The 19,060-nt window shown below is 38.8% G+C and overlaps 1 protein-coding gene across 1 annotated transcript in view; it reads left to right on the forward strand.

Moving 5' to 3' along the window:
* PPP1R3A (protein phosphatase 1 regulatory subunit 3A) overlaps positions 1-19,060 on the forward strand; it is a 58,725-nt gene that overhangs the window by 33,448 nt on the left and 6,217 nt on the right. Inside the window, exons 2-3 of the mRNA XM_008152400.3 lie at positions 18,669-18,727; positions 18,824-18,948. Coding sequence (XP_008150622.2) covers positions 18,669-18,727; positions 18,824-18,948 — 184 coding nt within the window. The remainder of the gene's footprint in view (positions 1-18,668; positions 18,728-18,823; positions 18,949-19,060) is intronic.

The raw sequence follows: 19,060 nt of genomic DNA on the forward strand, positions 1-19,060 counted from the left end.
CCTGCTCTTGATATGGATGGGAGAGTCCCATCAGAGGCGGGCCAGCAGAGCGGAGGGGCCGGGAGGCTGGCCAGCCCCACCCCTTGATCAGGCAGTTCACTGGCCACAGTGGGCGTCATAGCAACCGGTTGTTTGGTTGTCACAGACACTGGCTTTTTATACATATAGTTAGTTCTGGAAGTTCTAGCCACAGCAATAAGGCAAGAGAAAGAAAAGACATCAGAATTGAGAAAGAAGAAGTAAAAGTGTCACTTTTTGCAGATGACATGATTTTGTATGTAGAAAACCCTAAAGACTTCACCAAAAAAACTATTAGAAACAAAAAACAAACACAGTAAAGTTGCAGGATACAAAATCAGTGTACAAAAATCTACTGCCTTCTGGTATACTGATAACAAAATTTCAGAAAAAGAAATGAAAAAAAATTCCTTTTGCAATTGCAAACAAAAGAATAAAAAACTTGGAATAAACTTAAAAAGAACATGAAGACCTATATACTGAAAATTAAAAAACATTATTAAAAGAGATCGAAAAAGACCCAACAAAATGGAAAAATATCCTGTGTTCCTGGATTGAAAGAATCAACATTGTTAAAATGGCCATACTACCCAAAGTGATATATGGATTTAATGCAATCCCCATTAAAATACCAATGTCATTTTTAAAGGAAATATAACAAAACATCATCAGATTTGTATGGAATCACAAAAGACTGAATAATCAAAGCAATCCTGAGAAAAAAAGAACAAAACTACCTGACTTCAAATTATACTATAGAGCTACAATAATCAAAACAACATGGTAGAAAGTGGCAGAAAAGAAGACACATAGATCAGTGTAACATAATAGAGAGGCCAGAATAAAACCACATGAATATGGGCAGATAATTTTTGAGCAAGGAGCTAGAAACACACAATGGAGTAAAGAAAGCATCTTCAATAAATGGTGCTGGGAAAACTGGAAAGCCACATGCAAAAGAATGAAACTAGGTTACAGTTTGTCCCCATGTACAAAAATTAATTCAAAATGGATCAAAGACCTAAATATAAGATCTGAAGTAATAAATTACATAGAAGAAAACATAGGTACTAAACTTAGGGACCTTGGTCATAGAGAACATTTTATGAACTTAACTCCAAAAGCAAGAAAAGTAAAGACAAAAATAAATGAATGGGACTATACCAAACTAAAAAGCTTCTGCACAGCAAAATAAACTGACAACAAAACAAACAGGAAGATGAGCAAATGGGATATATTTCTAAAGAATAGCTCCAACAAAGGTTTAGTATCCAAAATATATAAAGAACTCATAAAATTCAACACCAAACAAACAACACACCCAATTAAAAAATGGGTAGGGGACCTGAACAGACACCTCTCCTAAGAAGACATACAAACAGCCAATAGATATATGAAAAAATGTTAACCTTACTAGCAATTAGGGAAATGCAAATCAGAATTGCAATGTTACACCACCTCATACCTATTAGAATGGCTATTATCTATAAGACAAGTAATAACAAGTGCTAGAGAGGTTTATAGAAAAAGGAAGCCTCACTCACTGCTGGTGGGGATGTAGACTGGCACAACCACTATGGAAAACAGTCTGGCAAATCCTCAAAAAATTAAGAATTGAGCAAACATATGACCCAGCAATTCCTCTCTTGGGTATATACCCAAAAAAACTCGAAAACACGTATTTGCAAAGATATATGTACCCATATGTTCATTACAGCATATTATTCATAGTGGCTAATACATGAAGACAACCAGTGTCCTACAACAGAGGACTGGATAAAGAAGATGTGGTACATATACACAATAGAATATTACTCAGCCATAAGAAAACATGAAATACTGCCATTTGGGATAACACAGATGGACTTTGGAAGTATTATGCTAAGTCAAGTAAGTCAGGCAGAAAGAGCTAAGAACCATATGATTTCACTTATACGGTAGAATGTAAAATGAAACTCATCGACACAAACAGCATCATGGTGGTTGCCAGAGGGAAATTGGTGGCGGGGGAGGGGACGTCTAAGACATGGTGACTAAAGATGACTTAACTTTGGCTGGTGGGCACACAGTGCAATATACAGATCTTGTAACATCAAATTCCACACCTGAAACCTATATGTCCCTATTAACCATTGTCACCCCAATAAATTTAATTTTTAAAAAAAGAAAAGAAATCAGGTAAAATAAAGACTTTAAGCCAACAAATTTAAGATTTTTTTCTGATTTCTCTCTAGTGTATATATTGTTTTATTTTTTCCAATGCCATTCACTTAAAAACAAAAACATTTACATTTCTTTCTCAATAGAATATAATTGGTAGGTAGTGGCAAAGGTGTCCCTTGAGCCAGGTTTACCTACAAATCTTTTTCCACTTAAAATTCATGAATTATGCTTGGGATATTTCATACCCAAGCAACCTACAATTTTTTGGCTTGTGCTTTGACCCTGAGGATTCTACTTAAATATGCACTAGATTCTCACAATTTAGTTAGTCCCTCTTGAGAATATACATATATCTACAAAATTACAAGTGGTATACAAATTCAATCACAAAATTAAATTTAAATAGGTTCTTCTCCCTGATTCCTGTGGGGTAAGCATGAAAAAATAACATCCACCACTTTGACATGACAAATCAGATTTGAATGGGCAATCCTTGGTAGGAAACAAGGAGTTAGGAAATGAAGAAACTTTGGGGAAAAAATCTTATAAAAGAATTCTTCAACAAGAATTCTTCTTCCTACACTATTAAAATCTTTTGCATCAAGAAGGCACACCATTGTTTCCAGTACATTTTCAAGATCAAGCACCAAGGTAATAGGCAATGTCCTAATTTAGAAATAGAAATAGAAAAGGTTTTAGAAATGTAATATTTCCACTTCATGGAAAATAAGAAAATGACAATAAAACTATCTAGTCACTAGCAAAATGGTAATATTCTTACATACTTGAATACTTGAACACTTCACTAGTGTATACTCAACAGACTTGTGGTTTGGCATGTCTTATGATTATATTTTAAAAGTAATATATTAGCTTGTATAAAATGTGTTACCCAATACATTTGTTTATCCCAGTCAGTGGTAGACATTGCTAATGTTTCAGTATTTGAAAAATTTTGCCTGGACATAAGTAAAATAAAGTAGGAATAAATCATCCCATAGTCTGTACTACAAATAATGTAAGACTAGCTAGCAAAGTGTGCAGGTAAGATTTCTATCAATTTGAACTGATAATGCTGACCATAAAGTTTGAGAATTTACTTTTGCAATTTTAACAATTATTTATATTGATTCTAGTAGTATTTATATTTCTTTTGGAAAATATTTAAGAAATTTTTAATTAAATATTTCAAAATTATATTTATAGAATACTCCTGTTAGTTATATAAATATAGAACTCTAAAACTGGAATTCATGTTATTTATTCTTAAAACCAGAGGCCCAGTGAATGAAAATTCGTGCACTCCTGGGGGGGGGGGGGGGTCCCTCAGCCCGGCCTGTGCCCTCTCACAGTCTGTAACCCCTCAGGGGATGTCCAACTGATGGCTTAGGCCACTTCCCGTGGGATTGGGCCTAAGCTGGCAGTCGGAAATCCCTCTGGCAGCCCAGGAGCCCACGGAGAGTGGGCCTAAGCCATTAGTCAGACATCCTTAGTGCTGCCATGGAGGCGGGAGAGGGTCCTGCCACTGCCACTGCGCTGGCCAGCTATGAGCCGGCTTCTGGCTGAGTGGAGCTCCCCCTGTGGAAGCGCACTGACCACCAGGGGGCAGCTCCTGTGTTGAGCGTCTGCCCCCTGGTGGTCAGTGTGCATCATAGCAACCGGTCATTCTGCCATTAGGGTCAATTTGCATTTTACCCTTTTATTATATAGGATTGAGAATTGGTTCCACTTTGAGCAATTGAGGGGTAGATCAGTAGCTGCTTGCTTATGCAGAGAAGGGTCACCCTGAATCTGTATCAGTGCTTGCCTTGGGTGCTAGAGAGAAAAGCCAACATGAAGGTATTGTATTTGATATCCTTTATCTAATCCAGAGCTTTATCTTTGAAGATAAGGAATGTGATATGCACAAAAGCCATGTTCTTTGCCATGTTAGTTTTAGCCTCCCTATTCCACATCTAAGAGAAATATAAAGTCATTAAAAATTGTTCGAGATAAGTTCTTGCTTCTTTCAAACCCCTGTTAATACATAACTAATGAAAGCATTTGGTTTTTTCCTGGCATTATCATCAAGGAAATAGATGTAATTTATGTTAATTACTTCTGCATCACTCCTTTAACATTTTTTTTCTTAGACTCTTCTCTTCATACTTAAACACTTATCAATTTGTCTTTCTTTTGATGAAATATTTTCCTTCTGTTTTTAGTTTTATTCTTGATCAAGAGAAGACTATAGGTATTGTAACACCAAAAGGTAGATATTAAGTTCTAGCAGTTGATTTATTTATTATGAACTTCTCATTAAGCACAAGTTTCTGCTTTCCTCTTCCTCCAATTTATAAGTGGATATAAAATGTCAAGTACTAGAAATAGCATCCTACATAATAAAAAGGTAGTATGTAAATTACCATCACTCCGCTACGCCCACGATTGGGCCAGCGGGAGACACAGGGGGCGGGACTTGGGGTGGCTGGGGTGGTGATTGGGCCGGCAGGACGCTGAGCTCGCGTTGCCAGCGGTGGCGCAAGCTCAGCGTCTGCACCATGGCTGTGCTGCAGCACAGACGGGCCTCTGGGGCAGCGAGCCGGGCCGTTTGGAGGTTTGGAGGTGGCACGGGTGGGCGGGCGGCGCAGCTCCCGGGGGAGGAGTCTGGCGGCAGTTGGGCCACAGGAGCACGTGGCGGTGTCCCGGTGTCCGCAGAGGACGCGGGTTTCCACGAAGGCAGAGGAGGCGGCGGCGGCCCCAGCCTTCCTGGGCAGGAGGCGAAGGCAAGACCCCTGCCTGGGCTCCGGCCGCAGGAGGACCATGCCCCCGCCCCACCTCGCCCTAGGGGCCCATGGACTTAGGAGCTGCCGGCCACACCGGGTCCCGACCAGTGGACAGACAGCCTACATGTGCATGATTAAATCATGCACTGGGCCTCTAGTACAATATATAATTATTTGCCTTAGGAAAACCTTTTCAGTATTTCTATAAATACCCACTTATCAATGTCAATGCTAATATACTCTCTTTAAATGTCTTTAAGAAAACAAATCTCTAATGAGTTACATATTATTTCTAATTTAAAATTTATCCATTCATTTTCTTTACTTTTTTTTTTTTTCTTTAGGGGAGGAAGGTAGAGGAAATCAAATAAGATCACACTCTGAATATAGATGACGAGCAAAGTTCTTGAAGAGTTCAACATTCATTTTTTTAGCTTTTTATCATAGAGTGAGAGGAGATGCCTAAGAATTACAAGTTTTGTTCCCTTTAGACAGTGCTAAATAATTTCATGCAGGGTGATAAGAGGACACAAATACAACATTCTTCACTCACTTATTTTAAAAATATAATATTATATTAATTTCAGGTGTACAACATAGTGTTTAGACATTTATATAACTTGCAAAGTGATCACCCTGATAAATCTAGTACCCATCTGACACCATACATAGTTATCAGAACATTATTTGCTATTCTATACGCTGTACCTCACAGCCCTGTGACTATTTTGTAACTACTAATTTGTACTTCTTAATCTATCCCCCTTTTCACACATACCATCCAACCCCTTTGCCAGCTGGCAGCTATCAAAATGTTCTCTGTATCTATAAGTTTGTTTCTGTCTCATGTGTTTGTATATTTTTGTTTTTTATATTCCATAAATAAGTGTGATCATTTGCCTTTCTCTGTCTTCCTAGTTTCACTCAGCAGAATAGCCTCTAGGTCCATCCATGTTGTTGCTGATGACAAGAGTTCATTCTTTTTTTTAGGGCTGAGACATATTCCACTGTATATATGCACCCCTTCTTCTTTATACATTCATCTATGTATGGACCTTTAGGTTGCTTCCATATCTTGGCTAATTTAAACAATGTTGCAATGAGCATCTATACTAATAATAGAGGAATATGCAAATTGTCCGAGACAGCATCACTGTGCCAGTAACGACCAGCAGGCTGCCTGGGGCTACAAGGCCAACAGGGGGGTTAGTGAGGGACGACCAAATGACTGAACAGCAGGCTGCGTGAGGCAACTAGGCCAGCAGGGGGGTTAGTGAGGGATAACCAAATGACTGAACAGCAGGCTGCATGGGGCAACCAGGATGGCAGGGGAGGCAGTTAGGGGCGACGAGGCTGGCAGGGGGGGTAGTTAGGGGCTATCAGGTTGGCAGGCAGGTTAGTTGTTAGGAGCCAGTGGTCCTGGATTGTGAGAGGGATGTCTGCTGATTTATGTCTGATCCCTGGGATCGGGCCTAAACCAGCATTCGGACATCCCCTGAGGGTTCCAGGATTGGAGAGGGTGTAGGCTGGGCTGAGGGCACCCCTCCATGCACGAATTTCATGCACCGGGCCGCTAGTATGAAATATATGTGTTTTTGATTTCGTGTTTCGGGTTTCTTCTGGCAAATACTCAGAAGTGGAATTGCTGGGTCCATCTTTGCCTCTTGCACTAGCCTTTGTTCTACAGTCTATTTTGTCTGGTTTAAGTATTGCTACCCCAGCTTTTCTTTCTTTGTTTCTATTTTCATGAAATATATTTTTCTATACCTGTACTTTCAGTCTGTGCATATCTTTCAATTTGAAGAGAATCTCTTGTAGACAGCATACGTAAGCTTTTTGTTTTACTAGGAGCCCAGCATGTGATTCGACATTGTGTGGCGCCACCCACCCTCAAGTTGCCAGTCTGGCCCTGCCTCACTCTCCAGGCCCTGCAGCAGCCGCAGCCACTGCCAGTCCAGCCCTGCCTCACTCTCCGGCCCTTGAAGCAGCCACAGCCACTGCTGATCAGCCCTCCCCCAGCACAGGCGCATGGAGGCCCCTGCTGCCCTGCCCCCGACACTGCACACGCAACCTCCTCCTGTCCAGTCAACCCATTATGGCATCCCAGTTAATTAGCATATTTCTCTATTATATATACACTAGAGGCCCGGTGCACAAAATTTGTGCACTCGGGGGTGGGGGGTCCCTCAGCCTGGCCTGCACCCTCTTACAGTCTGGGAGCCCTCAGGGGATGTCCAACTAACAGCTTAGGGAGCAAGCCTAAGCCAGCAGTCAGACATCCTTAGCGCTGCCGCAGAGGCGGCAAAGGCTCCCACCACCACTGCTGCACTCGCCAGCCATGAGCCCGGCTTCTGCCTGAGCAGCGCTCCCCCTGTGGGAGCACACTGACCACCAGGCAGTAGCTCCTGCATTGAGCGTCTTCCCCCTGGTGATCAGTGTGTGTCATAGTGAACAGTCGCTCTGCCGTCAGGCTGAAACCGGCTCTCTGATATCCCCCCAGGGGTCCCGAATTGCAAGATGGCACAGGCCAGGCTGAGGGACCCCACCGGTGCACAATCGGAGCCAGGGAGGGACATGGGAAGTTGGCCAGCCTGGGAGGGACTACAGGAGGGCTCCAGGGCGTATCCAGCCCATTTCACTCAATCCCAATTGACTGGACTCCAGCAGCAAGCTAACCTACCAGTTGGAGCATCTGCCCCCTGGTGGTCAGTGCATGTCATAGCAAGTGGTTGAGCGGCCTTAGCATGTCATTAGCATATTACACTTTGATTGGTTGAACAACCGACTGGATGACCAGACACTTAGCATATTAGGCTTTTATTATATAGGATGCATTCAGCCTCTGTATTTCTTTTGATTAGAACCTTTAATCCATTTGCATTTAAAGTAATTCTTGATAGAGATGTATTTGTTGTCATTTTATTATTCATATATTTTATCTTTCTTCTTCTTAAATAACTTTTCTGGTAATATTGGTTTGGTGGTGATGAATTCTTTTTGTTTTTTTGTGTTTTTAATTTTTCCTGAGAAGCTCTTTGTGTGTTATTGTTTTTTATTCTAAATGATAGCTTTGCTGGATAGAGTAATCTTGTTTTTGAGTCCTTGCTTTTTATCACTTTGAATATTTTGTGCAAGTTCCTTCTGGCCTGCAAAGTTTCTTTTGAGAAATCCGCTGATGGACTAACAGGAGCTCCCTTGTAGGCAAGTAACTGCTTTTCTCTTGATCCTTTAAGAGTCTTTCTTTGTCTTTAACTTTTGGCATTTTAATTATGTATTTTGGTGTGGTCCTCTTTGATTTTGTGAGAATAAACAAGTAATCTTCTCTGTCAAAGAAGGGAGTTTAGGCAGCCACCATTTTGGCTCCTATGACTTGCAGCTCCCCTGGGGGCCGACATTTTGAAATGGCAAAAGTCAACCCCTCCCCTTTTCCTTTAAATGAGCCAATTGTGCAAAAGTGGGAGCCTGAGCTCTCCCAATGAAGAGTGAGGGACAGATGATGTGCATCAGCCCAAGTGCACGGCCAGCTTAGTGTGCATGCTCCCAGACCCTGTGTAGCTGCGCACCCTCCTGCAGGAGTAAAGATGTTTGCCTTGCTGTCTGGCTCCCCAGTATCCTTTGTGTTCTACCGGGACCCCTGATCTGGGGGCTCAGTGTATTTCTAACAGTTGCATCTTGTTTGGGACCTTCTGCACTTTCTGGGCTTGTATGTCTATTTCCTTCTCCAAGTTAGGGAGGTTTTCTGTCATTATTTTTTCAATCAGTTTTAAATCCCTTGCTCTCTTTCTTCTGCTGGCACTTCTGTGTGGGAGAAAGCTGCTCTTCCAGCCCTTTCCCTGAAGCCAAACAATGCAATCCCTCCTCTATTTTCCTGGTGCCTTCTGAGTTCTTGCCTCAGTGCTGCATCTCAGAGCGAGTGAGCCCGTTAACAACTGAGTCCGTCACAAGTAAATCGATGTGCAGGCCCTTCAAGAGGAATCCCTGGGATTCCAGCAGCCTCTGTCTCTGTCACAATCTCCATTGGTTTTTACAGCCAGAAGTTATGGGGAATTCTGTTCCTGGTACTGGAGCCCTGGACTGGGGAGCCTGGTGTAGGTCTGAAACCACAGATAGTACCAAATTATATATATGTTTTCTGTTCATGTCTTCCACCCACAAATTTAATGCCTTTTTCATCTTAACTAAGCATTTAGCATGCACTATGACTGTAACTTTTGGAGTTTGAGAGGCAAAGGAAAAACTAGCCTAAATTTCTTTCTTGTTCATAATTTCACAGATAAAAAAATTCATTCTTGCCAAAGATTTTAGCAACCTCAGTGTATGGTTTTTTTCATTCATTATTAAGTCAAGAACTTTCACCTTTTCATTTAAAGGAAGCACTTTCTGGCTTCTCTTTGGCATAGCTGAATTGCCAGCCTCACTATTCTTGCACTTTGGTCCCTTTATTAAATGAAATTGAGCACAAGAACTGCAATAGTGTGACTGTCTGTGTAATCACCAAGAAGGCTACTAAGTGACTAACGGGCAGGGAGCTTTTATAGTGTGGAAATACAGGACAAAGAGATAATTCACGTCCTGGGAAGGATAGGGCAGGATGGTTCAAGATTTTATCACAATACTCAAAACTGTATGCTATTTAAAACATATAAACCATTTACTTCGTGAATTTTTCATTTAATATTTTTAGATCATGGTTGACCATGGGTAAGTGAAACTCAAAAACAAAACTTCACATAATGGGGGATGATTGTATTGTTTTATTTATTTATTTATTTATTTATTTATTTTAAAATATGTTTTTATTGATTTTGGAGAGAGAAAGGGAAATAGAGAAACATCAATATGAGAGAAACATCCATCGGTTGCCTCCCACACACACCCCAACTGGGGATCAAACCCACAATCTGGGTATGTTCTCTAATGAAGAAATGAACCAACAACCTTTTAGTGCATAGGATGATTCTCACCCAACTGAGCCACACTGGCCAGGGCCTATATTGTTTTTATTTCATTGTCCATCTTCCCCACTGGCTTGTGAGCGCTCTGAGGGCAGGGACTCTGTCTTGTTTATTGTGGTGATCTAGTACAATATTTGGAAATTTGTGGGCATTCAATATATATCCCAAAGACCTTCTAAGCCTAACACATTTCCTTCAATAGAAATCATCCTGTTTCCTTCACCTTGTTTAACCTCCTGAATTCCCCATCTCAAGTAATGTGGGTTCCATCTTTAAATTCTTGATTAAAAGCCTCTGCCTCATTCAGACATATTTCCTAGATAGTAGCAAAGAATGTTACTCACATATAAAACTAATACAAAATAGGAGAACTAGATTTGGGGCCCCATGATTCTCCCAACTGCCTAGGAAAGGGGCAGTCTAAACAGCTAAGTCCAATGGGCTTAGTGCTCCGAGATACATCGGTGTATATATCCGGAGTTTGTAAATCTGGCCTCACATCAAAACCATCTTAGGAGATTCCTAGTACCATCACACTCCATTCCCTTTCCCCACCACCATGTGCAGGTCTGTTAATTTTGAATTTACAGAGATAGGACCTGGTGCTTCTGATATGAAACATAATTTGGGGAACTGTTGTTATATTTAAAAGCTACAGTGTTATAATAGAAGGGAGCACCAAGGTAGCAGGGCTACTGAACAACTGAGATGCTTAAAGTTCCTTTATGAGCTTAATTTCTAGTTTTTTTAGAAATTCCTCTAGGAAGAATGCCTAAATCTAGCAAAGCAGGTTGGTTACCACTTACAAGTTTGTTAAGAACTACTTAGATGGGTATAAACCCAGATGAACAGAATATGACTGATAAAGCATCTTACTTTTCCCCAGTGTAAGACTAGAATAAAAGTCAGGGACCTAGGCATTACTTCTTGGTCCACTGTTCAGCACATGCACCAGAGATTAGAGAGGAAGGTAGTTTTTAGAGGAAGGTAGTTTTTATGAGCACCTGGGAAACAAATCACATAGCCCATAAGACATCAGAAATCAGACTTCAGATTAATTTAAGACCTTATTGATTTATAGTGCAAGAGCCACAGTTAACCACCAGACTTAACTCTCCCTTGGTAAGGTCTTAGAAGGGAAAATACTAGATTTCTAAAGCTCATGCATGGAACTAAGTTCAGACAGAGAGAGGCATTTTTAAAATATACTTATAGGAAATTGATCAACAAATCATATTGATACTGATATTGGACCCAATGAGTCCAAGGCTTCCTGTCACTACTTGAGGCAAATTAAGCAGAAACAGGCTTGAATCATGTATGAGCATTTATTCCAATACTGTGGCAGTATGAGGATAGCAGTAGGTCACCCTGGAATTCTGCCCTCTCTCCCCTCACCAGTTGACAGATTATTTATGGATTAGTGGTGGGAAAAAATCTAAAGTTAGTGAGTTTCCAGAGTCTGCCTACTCTCATTGTCCTTGCAAAGATCAGCCCTGGAGCACCGCAAAGATAAACCTGGAACATGGTCTCCCTTCAGAGAGGTTCTGACCTTGGTCTGGGCTCCAGACTACCTTATCTTCAGGGACTGTTCTCCTGCTTCTAACACATCCCTCAGTTTCCCAGGGTCTGCCTGCTTCTAACACGTCCCTCAGTTCCACAGGGCCTGTAAGAAAATCTCTTCTTCATAGTGAGTAGCTATTAAACAACTGTGATTCTATTTCTATTACATGCCCTTCCTCATCAATGCTACATCAAAAATTGTAACTTAAATTTTATTCCTATTCTCTTTCCTCATTGCTGTGACCTTTAATCCTCATCATTTTGTGCCTGAAATATTGCAGGAATCTCATAACTCATCTTTCTGCCATATTGTGACTCACTCCATCCAGGCTTTCTAAATGTATCTCCAGAGGTTGGTCTTTAAGTGCAAATGTGACCATGTCTGTCTCCCATTTAACTCCCCACCCCTCATGCCCCAATTCTGATTAAAAAGTGTATAAAGAACTCAGCCCCACTTTGCATGGCATGCTGATATATTTAACCCTGGATGACACTACCCCTAGTTCTGTTCCTTGGCATTCTTTCCCCAAAACACAGTCCAAAACTCTGAACATCTCATTGTTTCCAATGTGTATCTTTTTTTTAGAGGCAAGGGGATGTTCTTACCTTTAAATCTTTGTCCACTTGTTATTCCCTCTAATTGGAATTACCTTATCATTTTTTTCTAATTGGGGAAGTTCTACTTTCCCTAAAATTTAACTCAGAATATTGATCTCTTTGTGAAAAATGTTCTGATTTCCCCCAACAGAGTGCTCTCCTCATTTCTGTCCTCTTTTTTCCTAAGAGAATATCTATCATTTTATCCTATCTAATAAAAGAGTAGTATGCAAATTGACCATACCTCTGCTACACCCACAAGCCACACCCACCAGCCAATCAGGAGCGAGTATGCAAATTAACCCAACCAATATGGCTGTGGCCACAGAGCAAGCAGGAGGCTTGGGTTTCCCCAGCAATGGAGGAAGCCAAGCTTCCTGCACACCCTGGTCGGCCCAGGCCTCCGCTGAATGCTACAAAGTTTCAATTATAGAAGATAAATAAATCCCAACAAAAATGGCTGTGGCCACAGGCTTGGGTTTTCCTAGCAATGGAGGAAGCCAAGTTTCTGGCCTGCCCTGGCCTCCGCTGAAGGCTACAAAGTTTCAATTATAGAAGATAAATAAATCCCAGATACCAGGGCCTCTGCTTGGGTCACCAGGGGGCGGGGAACCCCCATCCTGATCTGGGACACCCTTCAGGGCAAACCAGCTGGTCCCCACCTGTGCACCAGGCCTCTATCCTATATAATAAAAGAGCAATATGCAAATTGACCATCACTCCAACACACAAGATGGCTGCTCCCATGTGGACACAAGATGGCTGCCACAAGATGGCCAGCAGGGGAGGGCAGTTGTGAGAGATCAGGCCAGCAGGGGAGGGCAGTTGGGAGGGACCAGGCCTGCAAGGGAGGGCAGTTGGGGGCGATCAAGCCTACAGGGGAGGGCAGTTAGGGGTGACCAGGCTGGCAGAGGAGGGAAGTTGGGGGCGACCAGGCCTGCAAGGAAGGGCAGTTGTGGGGGATCGGGCCTAAACAGGCAGTTGGACATCCCTCGAGGGGTCCCAGATTGGAGAAGGGTGCAGGCTGGGCTGAGGGACACACACACCCATGCACAAATTTCGTGCACCGGGCCTCTAGTTTATTATAATATTTATCATTTATTATAACAATTGCCTATTGATGTGTTTTTCTATAATTATAACTTCCTGAGGTAAGAGGCTATAGATTATCCATATGTGAGTTCCCAAGTGCTTATTATAATTTATGGTCCATAGTGGGTATTCAAAATATCTATTAGAAGAATGAATAACCCCTCTTATGATTAAATGATATGTTTTATAATTAAAGGTTCACTGAAAATTAACTGTTTCTCTTTGACTTTTTAATTTAAATACATTTTAATGTTGACATTATTGACTTTTTAATTTCTAAATTTATATTAGATGTTTAAAATTTTCTTTAATTATTTGAATTCATAATTAAAATTGTTGTCCTGAACTTTGGAAGGGGTGATATTTGAAGCTTTACAAAGACATACAAAAATATGCATACTTTACTTTATTATATAGATCCTTTTCTGAAATTAAAATTTAATATGGAAGGAGAAGAACAATGTTATGATGATATTCACAAGACGTGGAAAGAAGGGAAGAGTAGAAAGAATGCTACACATTTATTCATCACCATTTTTTATGCCACTATAATGTGTCAGGCACTGTGTTAGCCACTGGTAGTACAGATAAATAATAAATTCAAAAAGGACTCAGGGAACATAAAGGGGAGACTAGAAACATTTAATAATATCTTTCTTTTATATCACAATTGTATATAAACCTGGGCCCTACCATCATCAACCCTCAGTTTGTCTTTTGCCTCAAGTTGTCTAAATTTATTTTAATTATACTCTTTAGATATAGTTGGTCATATGATGGATAACTTGAATTTCAGAGTGGGATTTTATTTATAGATATCTTCTAATCTAGACCAGAGAATTATCTAAAACTAGAATTTAACTATGTAAACATTATAAATAATGTAATAAGCACCTTCAAAACAACTGCTCAAAACAGTAACTGACTTTACTGTTTTTGTCCCCCAACTTGCCCCACCTGATAAAACCTTATCTTGAAAACCAAGCTTTCTTATTTATATAACTTCTATATAATAAAAGCCTAAATGACCATTATGGTGGAATGACCAGAATGACCAGAACGACTGGTCGCTATGATGTGCACTGACCACCAGGGGGCAGACACTTAATGCAGGAGCTGCCCCCTGGTGGTCAGTGCACTCTCACAAGGGGAGCGCCGCTCAGCCAGAAGCTGGGCTCATGGCTGGTGAGCGCAGCAGCGGTGGCAGGAGCCTCTTCCGCCTCCTCAGCAGTGCTAAGGAAGGAGCAGCAAGCAGACAGGTGGTAAGGAGTGAGGGGTCCTGGACTGTGAGAGGGATGTCCACCTGCCGGCTTAGGCCCATTCCCCACAGGCCTAAGCCGGCAGGTGGACATCCCCTGAGGGGTCCTGGACTGCAAGAGGGCGTGGGCCAGGATGAGTGATGCCCCTCCCCCCAGTGCACAAATCTCGTGCACCGGGCCTCTAGTTTTATTATATTCTATGTGTTCTTTGGCATATACATTTAAATTATTTTAGGTATTTTTAGTTTAGATAATAAAATAACATCCTCTGATGTAATGTTTGGAACTGTTCATTTAATATAGTTGGGTAAGATTTATTCATATTGTTGTAGTTCTCTGTGGTTTATCATCTTTGAGTGGTATATAATATTCCTTTTGTGTTATGACATAGTTTTATGTTTACTCATTTAATGTGCATTTGGGTGGATTCAAGTTTATGCTGTTGATAGCAATTTTTATCAATTAAGTGGTATAAAAGAGCAACTCCTTAGGTCTTTTTATTTCTCTGTCCTTTAATAATGCTGACCATCTCTTTATGTGTTTGTTGGCTAAGTGTATTTTATCTTCTATGAAGTGTCTGCCCCTCTCCCCTGATTCTTTTGAAATCTATATGCTTTCTCATTGATTTGTGTGAGTTCTTTATATATTTTAGTATGTATTTGTGTTGATTTTGTGCAATGCAAGCATCTTCTTCAAGTTTGTAATTTATGTTTTTTCATTATAAATATATCTTTTTTTTTAATTATCTTTATTGTTGAAGTTTTACAGATGTAACCTTTTTCAAATGTACCACAGCTTTTTTTATCCACTCATCTACTAATGGATATTTGGGCTGTTTCCAGATCTTAGCTATTGTAAACAACACTGCTATGAACATAGGGGTGCATATATTCTTTCTGCGTGGTGTTTCAGGATATTCAATTAATATTTGACAAAGAAGGCAAGAGCATACACTGGAGTAAATAAAGTCTCTTCAATAAATGGTGTTGAGAAAATTAGACAGGTACATGCAAAATAATGAAACTAGACCACCAACTTAAATCATACAGAAGAATAAATTCAAAATGGATAAAAGGCTTAAATGTAAATTTTAAAACCATAAAAATCGTAGAAAAAAATGTAAAAAGAAAAATCTCAGGCATCTCACATAGCAGAATTTTCACTGATACATCTCCTAGGGCAAGGGAAACAAAAGGAAAAATAAACAAATGGTACTACATCCAACTAAAAAGCTTCTGCACAGCAAAAGAAACCACCATCAAAATGGAAAGGGAACCCACTGTCTGAGAGAATATATTTGTTAGAGATACATCTCATAAAGTGTTAATTTCCACGATATGTATAGTACTCATATAACTCAACAAAAGAAAGACAAACAATCCAATTGAAAAATGGGCAAAGGACTTCAATACACACTTCTCCAAAGTAGATATATGAATGGCCAAGAGACATGAAAAAATGGTCAACGTCACTAAGCATCAAAGAGATGCACATTACAATGACAATGAAGTATCACCTCACACCTGCCAGATGGCTATCATCAATAAATCAACAATCAAGAGCTGGAGAGGATGTGGAGAAAAGGGAACCCTAGTACACTGCCAGGGGAATGCAGACTGGTGTAGCCACAGTGGAAAACAATGTGAAATTTTCTCAAAAAATTAAAAAGGATCTCCAATTTTGACCCCGTGACCCCACTTTTAGGAATATATCCTAATAATCCCGAAACACCACCCAGAAATAGGATATCTTTTAATGAACAAGTTTCAAATTTTGAGAAAGTTAAACTGATAATTTATTTTGAGATCTAAAAGATATTTACATTTATTTTCTACTAACAATTTTAAGGTTTTTGACATTTAAGATAGTAATTGATCTTGAGTTGATTTTTGAATATATGGTGTGGTAATTTCATCTTTTCCCATAAGAGTTGCATTTTTCCTATCTCCATTTACTAAAAAGTTCCTTATTTCCTTGCTGTCTGACATAATATGTTTGTCGTATACCAAAGTTCAGTATGTTTAGATCTATCACTGAGTTTCTCAATCCTCATCTGTCTCTGTGCCAAAATAGCTGTCTTAAATAAATCTTCAAAAAAACTCTTAAAAGGTAGGTTCTTCCTTCCTGCTCTTTCTCATAAATATTCCAGCTATCTTTAGCCCCATACTTACTTGCTTTAGAATCAGATTTTCAAATTTAGTGAAAAATTCTATTGGAATTTTTATTAGAATCTAATTGAAAATAGATCAATTTGAGAGAGAATATCTTCATACTACGTTCTTCCTATCTATGAACATGGTATATTTCTCAGTTTTTCTATGTCTTGATACAATTTTATTAATTGGAATTCTTACTACACATCTTCCATTAGTTTTTTTAATAGACATTAAATTTCATCTATTTCAGCTTCTCTTTCTTGTATTTATCACTGAATCTAATATTCCCCCTATATTTGTGTATAATAAATACAAAATATGTTACCTAATTATTTGTCCCCAAAATGAGCTAAAAGCAGGGTCATTTCCTTTTGATTTAATCATTTTTTTTAAAATGAGATAGTTTAGAGAATTGAGTTAAAAAGAAATAATTGCTAGACCTGGCTAGTTTGGCTTAGTGGATAGAGTATCGGCTCATAGATTGAAGGGTCTTGGGTTTGATTCCAGTCAAGGGCACATACTTTGGTTCCAGGCTCAATTTTGGGCCCTGGTCTCTCACATCAATGTTTCTGTCTCTCCCCCTCCTTTCCACTCTCTCTGAAAATCAATGGAAAAAATATCAATGATGAGGATTAACAACAACAAAAAAAGATTGATAGCATTTTGGTTAGGCAAAAACAAAAGGCTTTAAATGACTATTATTGTTCCTCTACAAGTGAGATTTATTTTCTGCATTGTTATGGGAATAAAGAGGAAGCAGAAACAATTAAGTGATGTTTAATGGTTTATATATTTTTAAACCATAGATATTATGTTTAAAGAGAAGGAAAAGTGTGTCAGCTTGCAATTATATTCCACAAAAATAGACCTTTACATACTTATTGGTGTCATTAAACAATATAGATTTATAGATTAATTCAGTATCAATTATGTAAATACTACTAATGAAATTATATTTATATAGAAACATTATTTTCATTCATGGATCCACTGGAAGTTACCAAATATTTTAGGTTAACTTAAAATTAAGCATCATAAAAACAAATAAAACTGAATTACTTTCTTAGTCTGGATGAAAGAATTTGCAATTTTCTCATGATTTGTTGAAATAAGATTAACCTACCTGGGATTTGGATCAACATTGTCTATTGAAAATAGACTATTACACATATTACACATATCAGCCATTGCCAACTCTCTAGATTTCTTTTATTGCAGATTCAGCTGAAACAGAACAAGAAAATCTGATAGATTGACTTATGACATAACTTCACAAAGTGGGCTTTTTCACTAAAGTTTTGTTTTTGTTTTTCTGAGTGTCATGGACAAATCTAAATGTAATGATTCCACAAAAACACCTACAAACAGATTACATTTGAAAGTAGAAGGTATTTATCTTTCTCAATCAGTATGCAGAATACAAAAGAAAAGGGAGTATAACTTGAATCATTTTAAAGAAAGAAAATACATGCTTTCGTATGAGCAATCTGAAGTCTTGGTTGTAAAATTTGCCTGTGGCAATACACACAGAAAGTCTTTTAACTGTGTATAAATTTAGCTGCCTTTCAGTTTTTAGTGAGTTTAATGTGTTTTTCTTCTCCTTTTCTAGAAAGAAAGAGCTAATGTTATATCAATCCAAGTGAATTTTGATTAAGATAGAACACAAAAAAATTAAAAATTGGGATGTTAGAAAGCAATTTCCATGGCCACAAATGAACTGTCAGTTCATAAAACTTTATCAATTAAACTAAGAGAAAAATGTTCTCACTTGCAAACATTAAATTCATGAATGACGGGATAATCTACATTTACTTTTATTTTTATTTTGGTTATAAAAGTTTTAATACAAGCAACATATTCTTTGTTAGAAATATGGCATTATGTAAATTACTTTTGATTTTTTTTCTACAATAATATATACCTTTGCATCATTCTGAGGGATCAATTTTATTTGAAAAATATACAAAGTAATAGAAGAAAAGATGAAAGTTTACATAACTTTAATTTGGTTTGATATTGGTTTGAAATCCCCCCTTTATAGAAATACTTAGAAGATATTTCCCCAGAAAAATGTATAACATTTTGTTTTAAATTTAACAGTAAAGAAGAATCATCAGTAACATCAGATGAGAATAACTTTGAGAATTCAAAGATTACAGGTAATCTTATTTTAACTTTTAAACAAAATCTGTCACTTTTGTTAAAACCTACAATTATAACAATCTTACATAGGTACAATTATATTAACTTTTCAGATGCCCATATCCCAATAATCGTTTGTTCCCAAGAGGATAAGGAAGACTTGGAAACCGGTATTCAAAATGTAAAAGATGTAAACAGGGACCATGATGAACACGACAGAAAAGAATTAGAGCTGAGGGTAAGTGCTCTGGTTGCCACGTTATTAGAGAAGATGAATCCATTTATGCTTCAAAGATGCTGCAATGCTGGCCTTTCAATAGCTTCAACTAATGTAATTTGCAAATGTGAAA

The sequence above is a fragment of the Eptesicus fuscus genome, chromosome 14 (genome assembly GCF_027574615.1).
Source record: "Eptesicus fuscus isolate TK198812 chromosome 14, DD_ASM_mEF_20220401, whole genome shotgun sequence".
In the NCBI taxonomy this organism is placed as follows: domain Eukaryota; kingdom Metazoa; phylum Chordata; class Mammalia; order Chiroptera; family Vespertilionidae; genus Eptesicus; species Eptesicus fuscus.